This window comes from Aulonocara stuartgranti (genome assembly GCF_965226115.1).
Source record: "Aulonocara stuartgranti genome assembly, chromosome: 9".
In the NCBI taxonomy this organism is placed as follows: Eukaryota; Metazoa; Chordata; class Actinopteri; order Cichliformes; family Cichlidae; genus Aulonocara; species Aulonocara stuartgranti.
Genome location: NC_138960.1, coordinates 30,139,025 through 30,162,495, shown reverse-complemented (window position 1 = coordinate 30,162,495; position 23,471 = coordinate 30,139,025). Strand labels below are relative to the sequence as shown.

At 41.0% G+C, this 23,471-nt stretch overlaps 2 protein-coding genes and 1 long non-coding RNA gene across 5 annotated transcripts in view; 2 read left to right on the top strand and 1 right to left on the bottom strand.

Moving 5' to 3' along the window:
- Positions 1–23,471, bottom strand: part of pkia (cAMP-dependent protein kinase inhibitor alpha) — a 204,644-nt gene that overhangs the window by 20,685 nt on the left and 160,488 nt on the right. The window lies entirely within an intron of this gene.
- Positions 942–10,116, top strand: LOC309714963. 2 transcript variants are annotated; one of them, XR_014279106.1, is made up of 2 exons: positions 942–3,565; positions 8,763–10,116. It is a non-coding gene; the product is annotated as an uncharacterized lncRNA (long non-coding RNA). The 2 variants fall into 2 exon arrangements; XR_014279107.1 differs by lacking the exon at positions 942–3,565 and adding an exon at positions 3,763–7,359.
- Positions 15,282–23,471, top strand: part of ctnnd2a (catenin (cadherin-associated protein), delta 2a) — a 272,214-nt gene continuing 264,024 nt past the window's right edge. The window contains exon 1 of one of the 2 annotated variants that reach the window (XM_082547708.1): positions 15,282–15,482. Coding sequence is in view for 1 of the 2 variants with exons in the window: in XM_082547707.1 (XP_082403833.1) it covers positions 21,842–21,851 (10 nt within the window). In the remaining variant the exon portion in view is untranslated. Of the gene's footprint in view, positions 15,483–21,791; positions 21,852–23,471 lie in introns of those variants that run through there. The other variant, XM_082547707.1, reaches the window with a different exon arrangement.

Sequence of the window (23,471 nt, the reverse complement as noted above, 5' to 3'; positions counted from 1 at the left end):
ATATATATATATATATATATATATATATATATATATGTGTGTGTGTGTGTGTAAATACTGTAATATACTGTAAATAGTAGGTAGTTACAGTAAATGGCAGTTATTTACAGTGCATATCTGTAGTAACCTTGCACTGTATGAAAAGAAGTTTCCAGAGACCACTTGTTAGATTTATAGACTGACAGGAAGTGTGAGCTGGCTTAAACGTGTATTTTTAATTGCACAGCTGACCTTAAAATAGCATGTGAGTGACTCTTTCTAACTTCATGTTTCACGCCAAACACGCAAACCAGCTTCTTTTCCTTGTTTTGCCTTAGTTTCCTTCTCCCTGTACAGCTGCCTCCAGATATTTCTTGCCAGTACTTAAAAAGGATTAGGTGAAAGTCCAACATCTGATGCCAAATATTAGGTTGCAGCTCCTTTTGCACCATTCCCACCTCCAGTGTCTAAATTTTTTGCTGTAACCTGGCTGCTTCCTATTACACTTTTTCCATCTCGTCCTTGGTGATCATATGTCATATATACACCTATATGATTTTTGTACAGTTAATATGATCTATACTGAAATCCTGGGATACATCAATCCATCTGTATTAGAGGGGAATTAGCCTTTGAGCTGTAACTGAGATTTAATGCTTTTTTCTTAGATTACAACAAAGACCTTTAGCCCAGCTGATATATATCTGTATACATACAGAGTCACAACTGAGCACACAATGTTTGGGGTTAAGAAGCGTGTCTACATGGTAAGTTCAAATAGTTATCTAAAACAAACTTGGCATAAAAATAGAATCAGTGTCTTACTTACTGTCCTCTGCAGTTCCGTTTGAATGATGGTGATATAATCACTTCTGATGTTATCAAGTTGTACACTACCACAGGACAGAGAGAGAGGTAGAAGAAGGAGAACAAGGAAACTGATGCAAAAAAGAGGCTTAAGGTTTAGGGTCAGAGTGTGGGGGATATAGGGAGAGAAAGAGTGAGACAGAAACATAGCGGTCAGCCAAAAAAATCTAAAACATATTTGCATAAAAAGCATTTTAAACAACCAGCTGTGCCCTCCTCTGTGAAATGCACAGGTGACTTTCAAATCTGGAAAGACTGCACATCGTGAGTTATGCACAAGAAAAACAATGCATGCTGCTGATTACTTAACCCGATATGTCTCGACTATGTGTAGGAGACAGAAGAGTTACATTTTTTTTTTCCAAATGAGGTTGAAGATACGTTGCACTACATGTGTAGCAATAGGGTTTCTAATCAAGTATATGTGGGTGCATGACAATGTCCCTTTGATCACAGAAGAGCGATTACTACTGTTAGGATTAATGATTAAAAAGGTAACGAGTTCTTTTATAGTCGAATTAGATTTGTGTGTGTCACGGATGGAATCTTTCGCTGAATTTCGTAAAACATGTCCCGCCTGTTAGTGTTTTATGAGCAAATCTTAATCTCTCCAGATTTAAGTATATTTACCAAAGTGTCACATTAAACGTAATGAGCTAAAATGACACAGTCTTAAATGAAGCCTTGAGGAGTTTGTAACACTGACACTCGGTGGCAGAAGTTTTCTCATGGATTAAGTATTTCTTCAAAACAGGTTTCTGTTGTTTTCGGACAGAGTTCAGTTCAGTTCCGAAATTTGTGGCCAACCCTTCCAGCAATGAATGAAATGCTGAAATGTTCATTCAGTCTTGACATTTTAACAGCAAATGAGGAACCTCCGTCACACTTGACAATAAATTACATTTAGGACAATTTGGTTCCCAGGCACCACGATTTAGTGTCTCCAAAGCTGAGATCATTCTTATTCTGCTTACAGCTCTGGTTGCATGATAGACAAAGAAAATACTATATACATTTTTCAGTTCATACTAATGCACCTAACATTTTTAAACCACAGCCAAACACTGCAAAAAAAGCAAAAGCAACGATCAAATAATTGTCATAATGTTACACATAAACCTACTACACAGAGTTGCAAGTAAAGATTTGTGAACCTGTTGAATTACCAGCATTACTTAATGAAATATTTCTAAAATTTGATCTATTTAATTATAACATTCCTATGCTTCTGGTCATAGAACTTTGTCGATATTTCCACCTGTAAAATTTCTTTGTACTATTTTGAGATCTCTTCAGGGAGTACAAGCCACTGAGACCCTGAAGTAGAAAAGCAACCCTAAAACATGATGGTCCCTCCACCGTGCTTCACAACTCAGATGAGGCTTTGCTCCAAGTGTAGCGCTGGGATTTTAGCTTCAGTTTCACCTCTCCTCAGAGGTGAGCCGTAGAAGTAGTAAGGAAATAGCACTAGCATTTCTCTCACACGTGAACACATGCTTTAGCAAATTGTAAAGATTTCTGCACGTCTTCTACTATTGCCCTTGTGTTTTAGTTCACCTGTTCAGGATTGTAGATCATTTTCTTGAAATGATCCTTTCAAGTAGTAACAAATCATGAATTTTCTGTATTTTACAGGTAATTTATTTTTACTGTTGAAACGCAGGACTTTAAAAACCTTTGAGACATTTTTCATCTTTTTGCATCTTTTCAATGCAGTTCCTCAAAGGTCCTGTGAATGGTGACACACCAATAGTTTTTCAGAAGAGCCACACTGACATTATAGACTTTGTATCCCTCGATTAATAGGGAGGGGCACCTCCACAACTATGCTCCAAATCTTATCTCCTTGACTGGAATAACTATGACGAAGTACCTTTAGAAGCAGCCATGAGTGGACACAAAAAGTTTCTTTATTTCCCATTTAGTCAGAGACTTTGACGATGATCCAACTACATTTTACAAGTCACGAAAGCAAAACTCCTGGTAATTCCAGTAGGTTCACAGAAGTTTTTCCTCGAACTGAAATATTGATAGTACATTGACGCAAGCGCAATTCTGAGTTACTGTGACTGTACTCAAAAGTTTTCATTCAACACTACTTTAAACTTCCCTCGATTTCAGAGAGGAGTTTGCACATTTTACTTGACTATACATGTCTATGTACTTTTTTTTTTAAAAGAAAACAAATCATGTTAATGCTATTTAATACAATGCAAAGCAACTGCTCCACATACTATTAAGAAGTTAGAAATTGACACACTTTTAACTAACCAAACAATTAAAATGAGCAGGTACTAGTCAAGTACTGAACTCCACACTCTATTCAGTAGGATCACTTTACTTTTTTAGTCACCTGTACTCTAACTGAAATCTTGTTTTTGACTTGGGTTCTAGCGCAGTCAATGTGTTCTTTCTGTATGGAGTTTATTAACATATGTATAGGTTTGCGCGTGTTTATACGAATGCATGATTTGGTATCTTACTGAACTTAAACTTGAGTGGGATTTCAAGAAGTCTTTCATTAATCTACCAATTCCTGTAAGCCATGAGCTAATTCCCGTAAATCCTATTTCTATTTCAGTTTCCTTATTACTGGCACATGGGAAGTTATTAGCACGGAATTCCCCTATGTGGAAAACTCTGAAGTCTCTAAACAGTAAATGCGCCAGTCGCTCGTCGGAGAAGGCAGTGAGACGGATGCGCGTGTAGTCAGCTCCCGGTAAGTTTCGAATACGCTAGACTACGCTGCTTTACCTGGTACTGGCTTTGCATGTTTGCATTTTCATTCATGCATTAACACTGACCTGATATCAGCGCTAACTTGTCACCGATTTAATGGTTTTAAGTGAGTTTAATTCAGTGCGTCACCATCGTAGGCCATTTGCGTGTACCTAAGTGGCATGCTTTATTACTTACCATTGGTCATTCTTCATTCATATTCACCTCGGGCTAATGTTGGAAGCGGGCAGTATCGAGTGCGTCTTCATTGCTGCTGAAATTCTTCAAAGTTATGGCTTTACAGTTTGAAACTATACGTGTTCGTCCTCCCTCTATTCCCGCGGTTCTTGTGGCTTTTGAGCGAAGGAATCACGCAGGAATCACGTCCTGCCTTACGCAGCATGTGACATTACTTCCGTCCTCGCTAAGGTTTCACTTTACTTCAACATAAATTAACGTGTAAAAAAAAAAAAAAAGATTCAACCTCGAAATAGCAAAATGTACGCTGACGCCAAAGGTTGCTGTGACAGAGTGGAGGTAAAGAGTGCAGGATGCGTGCACGTTGTTTAGCTCATGCTGTGGGCAGGCTTTCATGTTTTCGTGAAACTGCCAAATATAGCTCCAAGCTGATGGACCTAATATTTAATCTGGCAAATCCGAGTAGTGCACGCTATCAGTAATTTGCCCTCCTTATTTCTTGCGTCTATGGCATGTTAGTCATTACCTTCTGTACCCAAATGTCACACGTGTTCATCTTTAAACGTTTCCACTTTGTCCATTCATTCATTCATGTACTATGAAAGCACTATGCAGAAAATGTTACTGAGAAGAATCTGCTGTGTCACAAATGTTCCCAGAGGCTATATGCGCGTTGATTTTCATGGTCGACTACTTTTTAAATGTATCTATTAAAAGTATCTACAGTAGTTATGCTACCTCCCTACATAATTCAAATCAAATCAAATCAAAATCAAATCAAATCACTTTTTATTGTCACATCACATGTGCAGGCACACTGGCACAGCACATGCGAGTGAAATTCTTGTGTGCGAGCCCCACAAGCAACAGAGATGTGCAAACACAACAACACAAACGAGCAAAATACAAGAATGGCCAACCTGAAACTAATAAATATATGTACAATATATAATAGTGTATGCATTTCTGGATGTGTATACTAAATATTTTCCTACGTGTGTGTGTGTGTGTGTGTGTGTGTGTGTGTGTGTGTGTATACACATTTTTACAAATTAAATAGTAAAAAAATAAAATAAAATAATAATAATAATAATAATAAAATATATAAAATATACAGAGTTGAATATGTGCAAAACAAGTGGCATTTATATACAGTGTGGAGTGCATAATGTTGAAGTTCCAGTAGTGAAGCTGAGGTGTCTATGACGTGTTCAGCAGTCTGATGGCCTGATGGCCTAATTCTCAGTGTAGTCAATTACAAGTGAACTTTCTGGAACAGACATTTCCCTTTTTGCTAAAGTCAAAACTATATTTTCTTTTTTCCCATTTCTCTCTCTTTTTTTAAACTTAATATGCTTTTAGAGCTTTCAAATGCACATCCAGTCCATTATAACCTATATGGACATACCGCATAATGCATGTGAATAGATTGATTTTGCAAAAAGACAGAGAAGATAGGCATAGTATTGTCAAACAATTATTCTCCTACCCTTCAAGCCTGCGTGGCCAAGAAGTAGAAGACTATAAATACGATCTGTGAAAAGCAGATATTAAAGGTACTGTCATGGATTTCCCCAAAAATATACTGTCAGGATTAAAGATTTGGTAAGGCCACGTGACACACAGCAGTTCTGAATAAGCTAAATAATAAAAAACAAAAGCACATTTTGCCATATGCACCCCAATATATAATCCACCTGAGATGCTTTGTTCCATTGTAAACAGGTGGGAGGGGGCAACAGCTGAGGCTCAAAATGGATTTACCACACAAAACAATTTTAACACAGAACTTGTTTAAACTCGTTGGGGGGTAGCATCTTTCACTCTGTCTAAGATTAGATCTCTGCAATGATGATTTATTTTTTTCTAATGCAGCCAGGTCAAAGGTTAACTCTGTAATATGTAGCATTTCAGGTCACGCACCCAACTTATTCGGAATTGTTGCAAACAAATCTCTTTATATAACAAAGCATGGCAAAAACTGTGGGAAAAAACTACTTGCACAATCGATTCCCACAGTTTTGTTTTGTGTTTTTTGCTGCAACCTTAACAATGCTCCACTTCCTAACCAGTTGGGTTTGGTTTGTTGAGTTTTTTGTTTTTTTTTGTTTTTGTTTTGTTTTTTTTAAGGATGAATTGCAGAAACACTTAAAAGAAAAAGGACTGAATTTCTTGCAAACTCTTTCACTTGACTCTATTTTGACAGTGGCGCTGCCTGTTACCAGTAAGAGTTTATCTAGCCCCAGTAATAGTGTTTTTCTGGCTTTTTTAAAGTAAAGGAAAATATGTGTGGGTGCACGTGTCTGCTACAGTGGTGGAATTGACACTAATTAAAGACATCCATCAGATTATGACAGTGTTGCCAGGCAGCAATGCATCGTGGGACCTCACCAGTGCATCCAAGACAGCAATCAAAGACGCTGATGATGTTCCGCAGCAAGATTCATCTTGTTTCTGTTGATTCACTGACAAACTATGTGTGGGATAAACCGAGACACACAATGTCATATGTTTTTAAATCATTACGTTTCCGTCAATAAAGTTGCTTAAAGTCGTCGCCTGCAGTCAGCTGCAAGTTGAAGCGTTTCATTTTACGAATCCTTCATTTACATTAAGGTTGCACATCAAGCACTGCAGCAAGTGCATTAAGGACTTCGGGTGTTTGTTGTGGCTACAATGACGTTCTTACTGCTTGAGGAATGCAGTCAAGTATTTCATGCATGCTGGACAGGATTTATTTACTGTCCTTTTAGACACCTGCACCCAACTAGACCAAATCACTTCCTTCTTACGGGAAATTGTTTACTGGTAAAATGGAAAAAAGCTAATCAAGCATGATTCAGGCCTTCTAGGATCTTGGAGCAAAGATAAAGCTGTCTTAGAAAAATACAAAGGTGGCAGCTTTTGTGAGTAAATCATAGTGTGAGAATAAGAAAAGAGTTATATAAATGTTAAAGAAAATACTCCTCAGGATTAGCGAGTTTTACTTTAAAAAAAATTTTTTTTGCAATTAGTTTTTCAGGCTGATGTCTTAGAGTACAATGAAAAATATCAACAAGCGTAGTGGGGGAGTTTCAAAGTGTTGCACTCAAGGCCTTTGCAAAAAAAGTGCATAAAATGCAAGATCTTGTTCTTACAATACTGCATGTGGCTTAATGTGCTTAAAGTGTGCTGTTGAAATCTGCCTTGTAAAAAGGGGTAGGTTAGTCACTAGAAGTAATTAATCACGTTCTTCTTAAAAAAATATTTCCACACCTGTCAGATCTGCGGGGAGATAGTGGCTTTTTCTCTGTGTTGTCGTTTACCTGATTTGGATCATCAAAGGTCCACACCAGTGTTTTTGCTTGTTTTAGCTCACTTCACAGCATGCACTGTATGCTGACCTTGATAGATTTGCTTTATTGTACGATATGCATATTTTTGGCATCACATCACTGAAGTATAAAGCGTCCGTGGGAAAGCTAAGGGAACACTGTGATCCTTTTGCTGAAGTTCACGTGTGGCCTTGCCCAGATGAAAGAATGGATGTGTCACACACTGTCAGTCACCAAACAGAAACCAAGGTGGAGTAAGGAACGTTGCATTCTCCATGTTTAGGTAAATAAAATTTTCAATTTTTATTCAGCATTGTTAGCAAACATAAGGCTTAAGGTAAACTCTGAGTCTGGTAGTTAGATTGTTGCTTTATTATTTTCTTGTCAGATTTTGGGGATCATTTTGGTTGTGTTTCCTCTTTAATTGTAACGCATATTTTTAAAAATGCAATAAGGCTGCATGCTAATTGGACCTAATGCTTTTGCTTTTGTCTCTCATGACGTGTACATGTGAATATTACGTGACCTGTTGCATGCAATCTTATCTAGTCATTCTGTGTTTATGCCGCTATCTCCGTCTGACAACTATTGATGAATTGCTGCAGTTACTGCACCATTAAACAAATTTAATGTAAACATCAGAGTCATTTATTCCATTTTGCTCTTTATTGCAGTCTCAGTCTCTTTTTGCATGCATACCCGCATGTACTGTGGCCAGTTTTCACAGTGAAAGACTGACATGAGGGTGTGACTTTCACACACATCCTGGAATACACGGTTGCTTAATATTCCTAAATGAAAACCGATTACTGACAGCATTTCTTGTAAAACTGTGTCGCAACACATTTTATGAATGAAAGTGCAGACAGACTATAGAGTTGTGATTTTTTCTTTTTTTTAAAAAAGAAAAGGAAAAAAAAGAAGAGAGAACTAAAAACAGGAACTTGGTTTAACTTGTCTGAAAGACTCATCTTGTGGGGTTTTCTGTTACCGTATGCTACATTTTTACATCCTCCGTTTTAGGGAAGTTCTTTGATTATAGCACTCTCACTAACTGAGGCAACTCTTTGCTTCTTCAGTTCTCCAGCAAAACAGTAACAAGAAAAAACACGAGTTAGAATTCTAGGGCCATTATTTTACAGATTACATGAAAGTGTAATGCATTTGTGTAGAGTTTATGTGTCACTTGTAAAGAGTGCAGAGAGTGCTAGTAATGTGTGACATGACAATGAACACGCATGTTAAAACCGGTTCCAGCTGCCTTCACATGGGTAATAAATTAAAATCATAATTAATAGAAAGTGTCTTACTTTTAGCTGCACATCAAACAGCTCGCTGTGCATGTGTCAGGATTATTTAGGTTTATTGTAGCCCTATACATATAAACAAGGTTAAGGTAATATGTGTGGAACTTTTTAGTATTTCATATTATATTCATTTTACAAAACTCAAATTATTATTGTTGTTGTTGTTGTTGTTATTTTAATAATTTTAAAAGTATATTCACAAATATTGCCGTGAATATTACTCAGTCTTTTGTTAGAAGTAAATAGAGACATGTTGGCATATTTCTTTCTTTTTTTCATTTTATTAATGCTCCCATCTACATTTTAGACATACAGATGGGAAATATGTCTCGGTTCTGATTCACCTCTCGGACTCTCTTCCTTTCTCTCCTTTTTCTAGCCTTCTTTGTTTGTGTCTGTTATGATCAGTATTACTGTAGGTGGACTGCTACTGTTGCTACTTCTGGACTCGCCCTGTGGTCTCAGCAGGCAGACAAGAATTTTTGGCACGACATCCTGGGTTGTGGCCACTTGTCCCCTGAAACCTCTGTCATAGTTTTCAGCAATACTGGACATCCTGCTTCTTTTAATGCATTACTTGCTCAGTAGGAAGAGAAGAAAACAAAAGCCCTCCACGGGAAAACAGTGTACAGGTAACATGCAGAGGGTGCTAGTTGGATTCTGGTTACCTGACCTGGTCCTGCCAGGCCTGCACTCGCTGAGGCCTGTAATATGGAGAGATCAGATGGATTATCTGTTCTCTCTATATTGCAGTTTTTCATTAATGTAATGAATAAGTTGTTATTGATATCGTTGTTGTCATAGCAAAAATACCAGAAATACCACACACACCCAGACACACACTTGCAAACACACACACACACACACACACGTAAACAACTTCAGCTTAACAGCACAGCTGCATCCACAGTGGTTTAGTCTGTAGTTTTGTCAAAGTTCTTTTTTTTCTATGATCTATGTGCAGATTTGTTTCTCGTATGTATTTGATGCCACATGAGAATATTTCCTGATGATAGTGGTGGAGAGTCGATCCAAAATCCCTCACAGGTTTTCGGTTGTGTTCCAGACAAATCCAGTGACGTCACATCATTTTCATACTGGCAATGGGAGCGTTTACATCCAAGAGAACACCCGCATCAGGATAAAAGCATGCCTCCAAACTGCATAGCAGAGTCACTGAATCACCAGGCTTCAGATTTTCCTTTTATTTGTCACCTATCTTCAAACACTAGAGAGGGAGCAGCAAATGGGCTGAACAATACAATTAATGCTTGTGCACTACTTTAGACACGCCGCTGGCATCATCTCGGCCTGTTTACTTCCAACTTAAGTCTCATCTCTAAATTTCTTCACTTTAGTCCCCTCATCCTGCTTTCTTCACTTCTGCAGTGTGCTAAATACATGCTCCACCTCGGTCTTCAGGATCCCCTTCAGGTCCATGTTCTTTCAGCTCTCAAGAGGCGGATGGGCAGGGACCAATCCGTGTCATCATCTTCTTAAGGAAGTCATTGCAGTTTTTTCGTAGCCAACTTCAAGAACGTGATGCCAAACTTGTCCTCCTCGTAACTCAGCACAGACTATGCGAGTTCTTTTCCAAGATCAGCAAGAAGAGGGCACGCTGTTTGGTTTTAGTTCCAATAAAGCTGTTTCCTTGTACCTCATAGTCCATTTGAATAAAACCTGTTTGTCTCTGAGCTTCCCGTGCATTAATAAAGTCAGGCATTGTTAAAACACTGTGTGGGTTTTTCTCTCCCAACAAATGCTGGTGGGTTACTTTGGTCACATTTTTGACCGAATAAAAGACAATAATGGCATTGGATACATGGTTTAAAATATGCCTGTTTGATGGTAACTGTGAGAGTCCACTGTAGGTGAAATGTATTTCAACACAGGGCAAATCAGCACTTCCTGCAACGAGTGGACTTTAACACACTTCGCGGGCATGCCAGGGACATGACTGTACACTGTGGCACGCCACCCAAAAAAAAGAAGAAAGAATTATGCAATGTTTTATGTAAAACATCTCTAGGGACACAACCGTGGTAAATATTTTGCATGTAATTGACAAACTACTTCTAAGCCTCTGTTAACAGAGCCAGCATGACCTTTAAGCTGCAAACGTAATGCTTAAAGCAATGTCATTCCTTCAATCCACAACTGGCCACTCAATCAGCCAATTTAATCCTCCAAAATATGAATCTGTTTAAATTTGCAACATTAACACGTGTCGTTATCTTTCACAAATCTATATCAGAGACGCAAACATTTGAATATGAATGGTTTTTAACTTATTTGGGTGACAAATAAGTTCACTGGCTCCACCTAGTGGTAAATCTTTAAACCTGCATTTCTGCGTTCCATTCGTGATCCTCTGGGAGCGGAAGTAAGAGGCAGAAGACAAACTGAACTCACCCTATTCACCTTGTTTTTGTTTTTTTATATATATATTTTTTAACTTCTCCAGCTTCACCAAAATCGGTTTCTGGTCTTTAAACAGACTGGTAAGCAGCAGGCAGAGATATTCAGAAGAATAAAGGCAAATCTTTTGCAATATGTAAGAGATTTTAGTGTTTAGCGTTTAAATTCCATTTTGGCTTACAGCATGGGATGATAGTGCAACTTAGTTTTGCCCATATGTGCAAGATGAAGACAACAAATTCAAAACGATTCCATATGGCGTTAGAGCGCATAAAGAACACACAAAAAAGAAAAGCATGCGAACAGGCATAGGAAGTGAAATATTAAAACATTTTGTGGTAACTTGACAAAAGTGGAACACATATGCAGACCAGTAGCTACAATAGAAAGTTGATCTATGCTTTTAATTAAACATAGACTTGACTGAAGTTCAGCAAATAAAGTTGTTAAAAATATTAAAATGGATTGAAAAGAACAGAACAGTTTCCAGTATTGAATTTCCCAACTCTGCCTGTTTATGATGACACCAGCTGCTGTCTGGGAGAAATGTGGCTGTCTGCAGTGACGAGAGAACACCATCCTCCCTGTCTTTCTGACGTAGCTGCGAGATGAAGCTAATGAGAGGTGAGTCAGTGGCTGTGCTTGTTAATAATTTCAAAAAATCTTGCTCAGATGCTATTAACACCCCCCCCCCCCCCCCCCCCCCACACACACACACACACACACACATACTGACAATAAATAAACAAAAAAATAGATATTTGGGATCGATATCCCGAGTCACCGTTTGGCCAAAATCCTTCACTTTGATTGACAATTAATTTAAAAAATAAAATAAAATAAAAGAGCACCTTACATGATGTCAGGCTTACCTGCATTTGTCATGGGGATGAATCTCAAACTGTATTTACTACTTACTTTCACTGAGCAATGTTGACTATTGCTCTGCCATCTGATTAAATTCAAATAAAAGAATTAAAGAAGTAAATGTGTCTGGTATTGGTAGATAAGCTCTTATTTGTTGAGTTCAGTTCAATTTGTAACTGCTTATTTGTCTTCAGGGGAAAAGTACAAGACATTTAAAAAAATAATAATCACAATAAATACATAATGATACTACTGCACAACAGATTGTCATTATATATATATATATATATATATATATATATATAAAAAAACACCCAGCACGCCCCTGCGGGCGGTTTATCCTTCAAGCTCGGGTCCTCTACCAGAGGCCTGGGAGCTTGAGGGTCCTGCGCAGTATCTTAGCTGTTCCCAGGACTGCGCTCTTCTGGACAGAGATTTCCGATGTTGTTCCCGGGATCTGCTGGAGCCACTCGCCTAGCTTGGGAGTCACCGCACCCAGTGCTCCGATTACCACGGGGACCACCGTTACCTTCACCCTCCACATCCTCTCGAGCTCTTCTCTGAGCCCTTGGTATTTCTCCAGCTTCTCGTGTTCCTTCTTCCTGATATTGCTGTCATTCGGAACCGCTACATCGATCACTACGGCCGCCTTCTTCTGTTTGTCTACCACCACTATGTCCGGTTGGTTAGCCACCACCATTTTGTCCGTCTGTATCTGGAAGTCCCACAGGATCTTAGCTCGGTCATTCTCCACCACCCTTGGGGGCATCTCCCATTTTGACCTCGGGACTTCCAGGTTGTACTCAGCACAGATGTTCCTGTACACTATGCCGGCCACTTGGTTATGGCGTTCCATGTATGCCTTGCCTGCTAGCATCTTGCACCCTGCTGTTATGTGCTGGATTGTCTCTGGGGCATCTTTACACAGCCTGCACCTGGGGTCTTGCCTGGTGTGATAGACCCCAGCCTCTATGGATCTTGTGCTCAGAGCTTGTTCTTGTGCTGCCATGATTAGTGCCTCTGTGCTGTCTTTCAGTCCAGCTTTGTCCAGCCACTGGTAGGATTTCTGGATATCAGCCACCTCCTCTATCTGCCGGTGGTACATACCGTGCAGGGGCCTGTCCTTCCATGATGGTTCCTCGTCTCCCTCCTCTTTCTTGGGTTTCTGCTGCCTGAGGTATTCACTGAGCACTCGGTCAGTTGGGGCCATCTTCCCAATGTATTCTTGGATGTTCGTTGTCTCATCCTGGACTGTGGTGCTGACACTCACCAGTCCCCGGCCCCCTTCCTTCCGCTTAGCGTACAGCCTCAGGGTGCTGGACTTGGGGTGAAACCCTCCATGCATGGTAAGGAGCTTTCTTGTCTTTATGTCAGTGGTTTCTATCTCCTCCTTTGGCCAGCTTATTACCCCAGCAGGGTATCTGATCACGGGCAGGGCGTATGTGTTGATGGCCCGGATCTTGTTCTTACCATTCAGCTGACTCCTCAGGACTTGCCTGACCCTCTGCAGGTACTTGGTGGTTGCAGCCTTTCTAGCGGCCTCTTCATGGTTCCCATTTGCCTGCGGGATCCCCAGGTACTTGTAACTGTCCTCTATGTCTGCAATGTTGCCTTCTGGTAGTTCAATCCCCTCAGTTCTGACTACCTTCCCTCTCTTTGTTACCATCCGACTACACTTCTCCAGTCCGAACGACATTCCAATGTCATTGCTGTATAGCCTGGTAGTGTGGATCAGTGAATCGATGTCTCGTTCACTCTTGGCATACAGCTTGATGTCATCCATGTACAGGAGGTGGCTGACAACTGCTCCATTCCGTAGTCGGTATCCGTAGCCAGTCTTGTTAATGATCTCACTGAGGGGGTTCAGGCCTATGCAGAACAGCAGTGGGGACAGAGCATCTCCTTGGTAGATCCCGCACTTGATGGTAACTTGTGCTATGGGCTTGGAGTTGGCCTCTAGTGTTGTACGCCACATCCCCATTGAGTTCCTGATGAAGGCTCTTAGGGTCCCATTGATCTTGTACAATTCTAGGCATTCCAGTATCCAGCTGTGGGGCATTGAGTCATAGGCCTTCTTGTAATCAATCCAGGCAGTGCACAGGTTGGTCAGTCTGGTCTTGCAGTCTCGGCTGATTGTTCTGTCTACCAGTAGCTGGTGTTTTGCACCTCTGGTATTCTTGCCAATTCCTTTCTGTGTCCCGCTCATGTATTGACCCATGTGCCTGTTCATCTTAGCCGATATGATACCTGACAGGAGCTTCCATGTAGTACTGAGGCAGGTTATTGGTCGGTAGTTGGAGGGGACCGGTCCCTTCTTGGGGTCCTTGGGGATCAGGACCGTCCGGCCTATATATATATATATATATATATATATATATATATATATATATATATATATATATATATATAATGTTGTCTATTCTAAAGCCATTCAAAAGACCAAAAACAGGCATTAAAGCCCCACAGCTCATTAGAGTGAGTTTTAAATCTGCATTTTTATTTTTATCTCACCACCAAAACAGCATCCTGACCCAAACATTACAGTCATTAAACTAATGTGGGTAGTTTAATTTCTTTGCACTTCTTCTGAAAAAAGGAACTTATGCCACAACTGTTGTTGAAGAAAAAATTGTATTTAATATAAAATATTATGAACTGGAGAGTTACGATACTGCCACACATTAAACTTATGCGATCTAAAATAAACTTATAATATGGAAATAAATGCAAAAGCCTTTACTTATGAATAGTGATGTGGTGGTATACATCTATTAATACAGTTTTGACATTTCAACACTGAAAAAGAAATTAGGATCACGTCGGCTAATTAGAGCTATTTCTCACAACTGACTTCTTAAACAGACAGAGAAAAAAAATTCAAAAGAATGAAAGGAAGAAGGTGGAAGTTAATTAGAAGCCAGATAAAGAACAAAGATGAAATAAAAGGTTCAGTCCTCATCTCAGTCAATCCAGGACAATTAACTCATGATACAACTACACATCTGAGAAATACTCCGTTTTTTCTGGCGTTGGGAAACTTATACGACGCAACAGCAGGAAAGGAAAAGGGGACCGACGCGAGGTGATCATCATCATAACCCCCAAAGGGACCTGGTTGCCATGGAGCGTGTGTGTGCAGCAGCAGTGGGATTAAGGGTCTCATTTAGATTTTGGGTTGCTTTAGGATAAGAGTTGGTTTTGGGCATACATATGATCGGAGATGGTGGGACACAAGAGACGAGGGAATAAAGGGCGTTTTATGGAGGAGGTTTCAACTGAATGGTACACTTGACGCAAGAGATGATTTTTAATACGAGATTTCGATTCCCAACACCTTCCTACCACACGTCAACCTGAAGATGGCGCTCTATATCTGTCTATTAACAGAGAACTGCACGTGCGCGCGCATGTGCGAGTGAGCGCGAGACCGAGACGGAGGGCTGCTGTCTGCCTCCTCTCCTCTCCGGTGGTGTTGCCTCCCTGTCGCTGCAGTGCATTGCTGCTCGCTCGCCCTCTCTCTCTCTCTCTCTCTCTCTTCCTTCCTCGCTTTTGTACCTCGCCTCTTCCTCCTTCTCACCCGTCTCTTCCACATCCCTCTCATCCTCCTCCCTGCGGATGCCTCAGCCTTGCACCCCCGCCCCAGCATCCCGGCAAATGGTTGTTCCATCCCCGGCAACTCTGGACGCAGGACGCAGCGAAAAGGCTCACAGCTCCGTTCTGATTTGAGCACACTGCGGATTGACTTGAAAGAGGGGCGGACCAGGGACAGTAGGGAAACGAGGAGACGCCTGACAGTGGCCAGGATCTCATTTCGGTAAGTCATCGCGTTATTTTCCCCTTTACAGTATCGGGCAGAGAGGTGGAAGCTGTCGGGTCCACAGACGCCCGTGCTTTCTGGTCCTTCATTTTAGTACGACTTGCATATTGGAGGAATGCGCAGGGGGTGTGAAGATGACTTTTGGGTTCCTTCGTGTATGTTTTTATGAAACTGGTTGGCTGAGTTAAATATGATGTCCTGCTTTTAACAGCGAGCTTACTGTGAAGCTCATCGCAGGAACAAGACTCCTGCTGTGCAAAGATCACCCAACACATAACAGATATTTGGCACCAGCTGGCTGCTGACCTAAATTCACCACTGGTTGTGCGTAAAAGTACTCCAAAGGTGCAAAAAGGCACCGTGTCAACAAAAGAGATAGAGGTGCTCTTTATTTGCTAGACTGCTGAAAGTCAAAACCAGAAATAAAGTTTTTATATTCTTCATGCTGTCTGGACTTTACTGCGTTTTACTTCTAAATCAATCGACTTTTTTTCCCTTCTTTTTTGGAACTCCCCTTTTTCTGTAAGTTTCTGGCTCACCAGAGGTAATAAAAAGATAAGAGTATGGGTGAGACTATATACCTTTTCCACAGCCATACTTGTGCTTTGATCAATAGACATTTGCAGGAGGGGGATTGGGCGCTGGCAGTTTGTCAAGGGCATACAATATATCAAGCAGATGATGTGGAGGAGAGCAGGAGGAGGGCTGGACTGCTGGTAGGCATGCTGTGGATGCATGTTCAGGCTGCTGCAAGTCAACTCTTGGGCAGGTGCATGATGGACAACTAACATAAGGATGTACAAGGATTGAAAAAGTGCTAGTATTTGCTCTGTCGCATCAAAGCCCCCGTTGCTGCAAAAGTACAAAAAAAAAAGAAACAAAAAAACTTTTGAGATCTGCAGGTTTAGGCAGCTTCCTCTGTGGCCAGGTAAGCAGCCTTGTGACAATTCAGTCTCCTCTAATTCCCCTCAAACTGACTGAAGAATAAAGGAATATATTTTTCCTCACATACGCCCTACATGGATGGCAGCCTCAATCTGTTTCAGCCAGCACTTTATCCACTTTTCCAGTACTTTAAGAAATGACAATACAACATTCCTCTTCCCCATGAGCTGCACATCCTCAGGAAGTAGATTTTTTTAAATGTATTTATTTATTTTTACTGTTGAAGGATAAGAAGCATTAGAAATGATCTATCACTGTGGGAACTCTCTCAACAGTTCCTGCGCAATCTCCATCCTTCACATACACACAGATACTGACACATGCTCCATCCCCTCTAAGTTTTCTAAAGATTAGCTTCTTTTATGTCCAGTGAATGTCTCCAGTGGCCATGAAAAGCCTCGTCCTTCATCGCGGACACAGATTAGGCTAATTCACACAGCAGCACAGGCCTAATGCCTAATCACTATGCTGCGCTGGCAGAACAGAACAGTCTTTATACTGTGGTCGCCCAGAGAGGGAGGGAAAGACAGCGAAAGAGAGCAAAGGGGGGAAGCTAGCCGCCGGTGCCTATTGATCGGACGGAAGGGCTTCTGTCTGGCAGGCGTCCACAGGATGAAGTGCTGACGACAGTCCAACAAGCTGCCACGATGAGCTGGCCTTATACGTAGTGCTGATGTGAATGGAAGAGTTTGAATTATAGTTATGCTCTCTTTAGCAGAGCTGGGTCAGGGAAGATTGGAAAAGAGTGTATGTGTTAAGAGTTTTTTTTTTTTTATCATCAGAATGTGCAAGTTGGTTGTGCAAAGCAGTGATAATGCAACAGATAAACAGGTGAACAGGTGCCATATTGCCATATTGAGACTTTCAGACTTGGGCATTCACTAAGCACAGCAAACAGGCTATTGTAAACCACATCAGGTATGTTTTTTTCCCCACATGGTGTGCCCGAGGTCAATTCTGTGCACATGAAATGAGTGAAGACCAGGATCAAGACAAGCAGAAAGGAACTCTCAGTGGCATGTGCTTTGATATTTGACCAAGTGTGTCAAGTCTAACAGGACGCGATATAACGAGTGTTGTCTGTTGACTTTGCAATGTAAAATTTTGGTGTCAGCAATAAAATGTTGCTTTCTATTCTTACTTTAAAATGAATATTGAGACAGAGGTGTCTGAGTAGGATGACACTTTCCATCTTTTTTTCCTTCACCTGCTTCAGAACCTTTCATAATTCATGTGACTCGGGCAGCGAGACAGCGTACTGAGCTCAGACACTGTCTGACACCAGTAGTACCTACAGCACCTGTCAACTCACAAGAAAATGAATCTGTTAGAGGTCCAGGGGTTCTGTTCTACACTTAAATCTGACCTTTGACCTCCATATTAAAGTAGGCAAGATGAAAAAGCTGTCAAAACATTTCCTCACAGTAGTAGACAGTGTTTGTCTCCTCAACAGGGAACTGCTTACATACATGACTGAAAGTGAGATTAAATGCTTGTTTCCTTTCTCCTTCATTCCTCCTGCTGAATAAATATAGCTTCATACTAAAGGTGGTCCCTCTTTGAGGTGTAACAAAAGCCCCGATGCTGAATGGCAGCTGTGTTGTGCGTGTGGTTTACACCTATACATTCTGCAAAAAAAGAAAAGAAAAGCAAAAGACAGATAAATATGGAACATGAAGGAAAAAAACATGCATACGTCCCCTTAAATTCAGAACCTTTCAGGCCTCAGGCAATTAGCTGACAGTTGATATACACTTGGCATCGATTCATTTGCATATTCATGGGAATAGGGTCGGTGCTAATTGGCAGCCACACTGTGCTCATCGATCAGATAACTTGATGCTCGTGGTGGCGACTTGATGCTTATGAGCTCGTTTAATAACATAAAAAACACCGATGGGCCTCCGCTAATGGACAATTTTACTGTGTCGCCATTACAGTGGGATTGTTACAAGATCACATACATGTTCCGCACCATTAAACTTTCACTCCTCTTTAAAACATAACTCTTCTTTCCCTCAAGGGTGCAATGCTGTGCACCCAACATGGCTTTCTGATGGATGTTCTAGAAATGATACTTTGCAGTTAAGTTTATACATTTAAGTCAGTCATAAAGTAGAATTTTTTTTTTCATCATCAATCAGCGTGACATTGGCAGTTTGCCCCATCAGGAAGAGGATCACCTTTGCCTGTAATGCTGTGTTATTGAGCTGGTCAGTAAGTCATTTCTTATTTTCTTTAAACACAAAGTGTGGACTTGGAAGTTTATTTCTAAAGATGGAATATTTCTAAAGGAAGGAGTTAATTAATACAATTAATGTATTAATGCACCTTTGATCTTAGGCTGCAACCAATTGAGTACAACAAAAGCAAACAAGAGGCGATTCGTGTTTAAATGTAGGTGTGCACGGTCTAAAAGGTCTGACTTCAAGACCTTGTTCTTCTTACTTCGGGTGTCCTTGACATGGACAGAGAGGACACAGAGTACCTCACAGCTCGAAGGACCTCAGTTTGTCACTGAGGCTTTGGCCTTTTTATAAAGAAAGGAAGGTACTGACAGTGTTTTCTGTTGAAAACAAAAGAACTATTAAACACGGGAAATCAATGGTTACCCAGGGAATAGCATTTTTTGAGATAGTATCACCAGACTCTGATGGTGTGACGCGGCCTCCTTTTTTTCCACGCCTGCCTGCACGGTTAATGTATCCTCACCATCTGCTGACCTTCGCATTAAAGCTGGGAAAAGATGGAGAAAATTTGCAGTTTGGAGGTGAGTGGACTGGACAGTGTCATTAAGCCGCTACAGCTTTGGCTGGACCGAGTAACTGACATAATCTGCCTGTTTCAACCTTCTCATAGCTACTTAGCATTTCTCTGACTCCATATGGAAAAGTTTCATTTTGACAAAAAAGGTGAATGTGGGGTGGGGTAGGGGCTTCTCCCCGTTTTGGGAGATGGGTGTTGAGACTAGAGAATTACCTACGAAAGCTGGGCCAAGCTCATGCAGCAGATAGGCATGGAGGCTTCTTAAGTGCCCTTGAGCATTTTGTCTTCCTCAATCACACACTTCTCTTTTTGCTGTAAAAGAAGAGGGAAAAAAAACGTGCAATTTTAACAATGCCTCGGATTTATGGCTCGATTTCCACTGATGCCACATATAGTAAAAATATATGGCCTCATAGTGCAGGTAGGTGGTAAAAGGTAAAATCATTCACCAATTGCTGTGTATTGTACGCGGTGGTGATTAATGAGAGCAGGACTTTCAGAAGCGCAGCAGGAAGGAGACAGGGAGGGAGAGAGAAGATAGTGATATGTCAGTGTTGGAATGAGTCCAGGAAGCCAGCAATATGTGTGAGGGAGACAGACAGAGAGAGAGGGGGGTGGGTGGGTATGGATACCTGCTAGTGTGTCTCTGCCGCTGACTCTCCTCCCATCTTCTAATGAGCCCGCTGCATATGGGACTCCCTCTGTCAGCCCACTGCCCTCCTTCTTCCCCTCAACTCCATTATCCTCCCTCTTTTCCTTTACTCTTTACTATGAGAAAACAAAAGAGTAGTAAAGAAATTAAATTAAGAAGTCAAAAAGCCAAAGGGAAGATAAAAGAAATGGGTGATGTGACAAGAAAAAAGCACAAAGACGTGGGGGGTCAAGCATGCAGGTTAGGGAAGAGGGAAGTGGCAAAAAGATAAAGAGATTAAAAAAAAGATAGGTGAGGTGGGTGAAAAGATGACGTGGTGGAAAAAATTGAGAACTAGTGGCATAGCTTGAAGAGCGAAAGAGGATAATAAGCGCTGAGACGAGGAAGAAGCAGGGAAGCTGAGACCGGGAATCATCAAATGTAAGAAGTGACAGAATAGTGTGAAGAAAAAAATGCCCAGCAGAATGACAGGATGACAAGGAAAGCCACATGACGGCACCGTGCTGTACTTCTTAGTGTCAAAAATGAAAATGCTGCATATTAAAACCTAACGATGTGTGTTTAGCGCGGGCCCTACAGTGAGCCGTATGTCAGCGGTTACCTTGCTGTGACATCGTGTTTGTGCCTACCACACTTTACTGTGCTAGGCTGAATAATTAATTGGCTCAGCTAGCCAGGTCTGCCAGAGGTAATTGAGCATCAAAGAGAAGCTGGAGCCCAGATCATCCTGATTTCCCTGGGCCAAAATGAAGCCCGGAGCTGGCTTGTGCATGTATGACAAGTGTGTCAGCGTGTGTGATTGTGACCTTTATTACATGTATGGGGGTTTGTCATTAGGATTCGTATTTGTTCAGAGGGTGGAGAGTGTATGCCTCATTGTTGCTGCGTGTCCTTGGGTGCATATGTGTGTGTTGTTGTTGTTTTGTTCAGCTCCTTGACATTCTTTTAATGAGGTTGCCTGCATTACAGTTTCACCACCTGCCTGGTCCTTTCTGCTGGCTTGTTATTGACTAAAACACTGAATTGTAGCTTTGTTCCTGGAGAGACCTGCACTTTGAACCTGTGGGTAAAATCATGGTGTGAAATTAGGATGAGAGACATATATTGGTCTGATATCAAGAGCTGCACTTTGCAACAAGTGCGGCAGTTGTTAAGAGCATATGTGGCGCCTCACTGGAGAGAAAAAGACTTAGGATAATGACATGTTGTGTGGCAGGAAGCAGGGAGGTATATTGTTGTTGGCTTCATCTATAGTTTCTCTGCACAGCAACATACTATTATCTTTCTTGCTTGTCAAGTGGGAAATAACATGTTTGATGGGATATGAACACCTGTGCCTGATTATATTGTGAATATTGAATCTAGTGACTGAGATGAACATCGCCAGTCATTGTAATTGGATTTTAATGTATGTGGCTACAGATGGTATCATATGCAAAATCACAATTTCCCTCTGATAAACAGTTTGATTACATTCTCATAGTGTATGAGGGTTTAACTACCTGAGTCCAACAGTGTTAGATCCACTTAAAAGAAAGTACCTAACGCCGGCTGACAGGAGCTAACAGCGGCAAAATCAGCAGTGCTTATCTACAGAAAGTTTCAGGATATCCTCAACAACTGACCTCAGTATCACTGTCACCTTACAGAAGCTTCACTGAGTCATTGAATAGCATCAGAATCCTTTCACAAAGTCCAACAGGCTCCTCCATAATAAAAAATCCTGGACACATATTGATAGCTGAGGTAAACAGCAGTCTGACAGCCTATACTCACTACAGATGAACAGCAGCCAGAATTCTGTCCTGTAGCAGCCACTGTATTTAGGATTATGCACTTAAATTGGGAGGGATGAGAAAAAAAGAGGTTGACTGCAGTCTGCTGACATCTAGCGGTGAGATATTCCACACTGTAACTTTAAGGCACTCTCAATGGCATACACATCTGGCTGGCCTGCAGAAGTTTTACAAGTAAAGAGAGGATCGCAGGGCAGATGAGGGAAGGTAAGTAAGTTCTTTCAAAACATCAAAGGTTCATGTTGTTGCTTATTGTCAGGGTTTCATATTTACTGTAATTACGGGAACTTACGTCACAATCAGTTTGCACATCACTTTCATTTTTTCATGGCAGCTGCTTGTCAAATACAGCGTGAAAAAAGTCTCTTTCTCACAGTTGTGTGCTCTTCAGTAGTTTTACTATAAACACAACACTGACACTCTAACAGCAGTGCAGATGTTTGAGAAATCAAGCGTTAAATATTTTATATTGATTTTCTAGAATCACTAGCAAGGCAGAAAAAGCGCTACTGAAGTATGCAAGAATAATATTTGATATTAATTTAAATGCACTTTTCTTTATTTCACAGCTGTCCTACATCTGTATAACAGCTGCAGCTGTAACATCATATTTAACTGTGTAATAAACTAGATACTGTCCTTTCCAAAAAACATATAGATTTTTCTTACTTTCTCGTCTTGAGTAATCCTGATGCCACACACACACACACACACACACACACACACACACACACACACACACACACACACACACACACACACACACACACACACACAGTAGTGTTTCTTAAAAGCTTGAGGGCAGCCAAGTGGTATAAATGCCATGCCTGATGCCTGTGGTGGGATCAGCAGACAGCCCATCAGCAGCCTATACTGATCCTTATCAGCTGTGCATTGCTGTGGCTACTTCCATCCGTCCGTCAAGCACTTTCTTACATCTGTAGAAAGGGATGTGATGGAAATGACAGGAAAGACAGAGACATAAGGAGATAGTAATCAGAAAAATATGACCCCTTTATAGATTGGTACTTCTCAGTTTATTGCTATGGTGTGCAGGGCTTATGTGTGTGTGCATTTGTGTCCCCTTGGATCAATGGAGAGAAAAGAAGGAGAGTGAAAGGAGGAGGCTGACATTTAGAAGAAAGAAGGTTAGAGGTACTTTGGAGAAAAACAAAAATGGCCGGTGACATCATCAGCAGAGGCAGCAGCCACCTGCACAACGCAGACCACATAGCATGATTTGTAAAGAAGATGGAGGATTTAGCTGTGAGCATTTCTAAGAGTAGAACAGCAGCTGAAATAATGTTTTGACCATGGGGCGTTTTATTAGGTTGTTTATTGATGTGTGTTGACACTGGAGAGCTACATCCACAGTCAAGCCCTAGCCCCTGCTGTCCACATTATTCGATTTCATTTCACAGTCCCAGAGCTAACAAAGGCAGGTTTTCTGTCTAGCTACACATTGTACTTGTTCCAAGTAAGCTGCGTGTGCTCTATTCTGATATTCAGCATTTTTATTTATGCCCAGTTCCTCTTGGGGGCATCCTTTGTTATACAGTATCCCTGTCAACAAAATGTTCTCTTTTAAATTAACAGTATACAGAGTGGCTGTGTATGTTGGGTGTTTTTCGATTAAAACAAGAGTGAATCTCTCGTTGCCTGCAAAGGGCACGTCGATGAAGATGGAGGTGCATGTCTTCCTGTGTTGCTGGACGTGGCCTGTAAGCCCCACTCTTACAGAGGAGTTTTTCTTAATCAGGTTTTTAAGTAAGCAGGAGCTGGAGTTTTCCAAGATGGATAATGGGATAAAGATTGATTGATTGATTG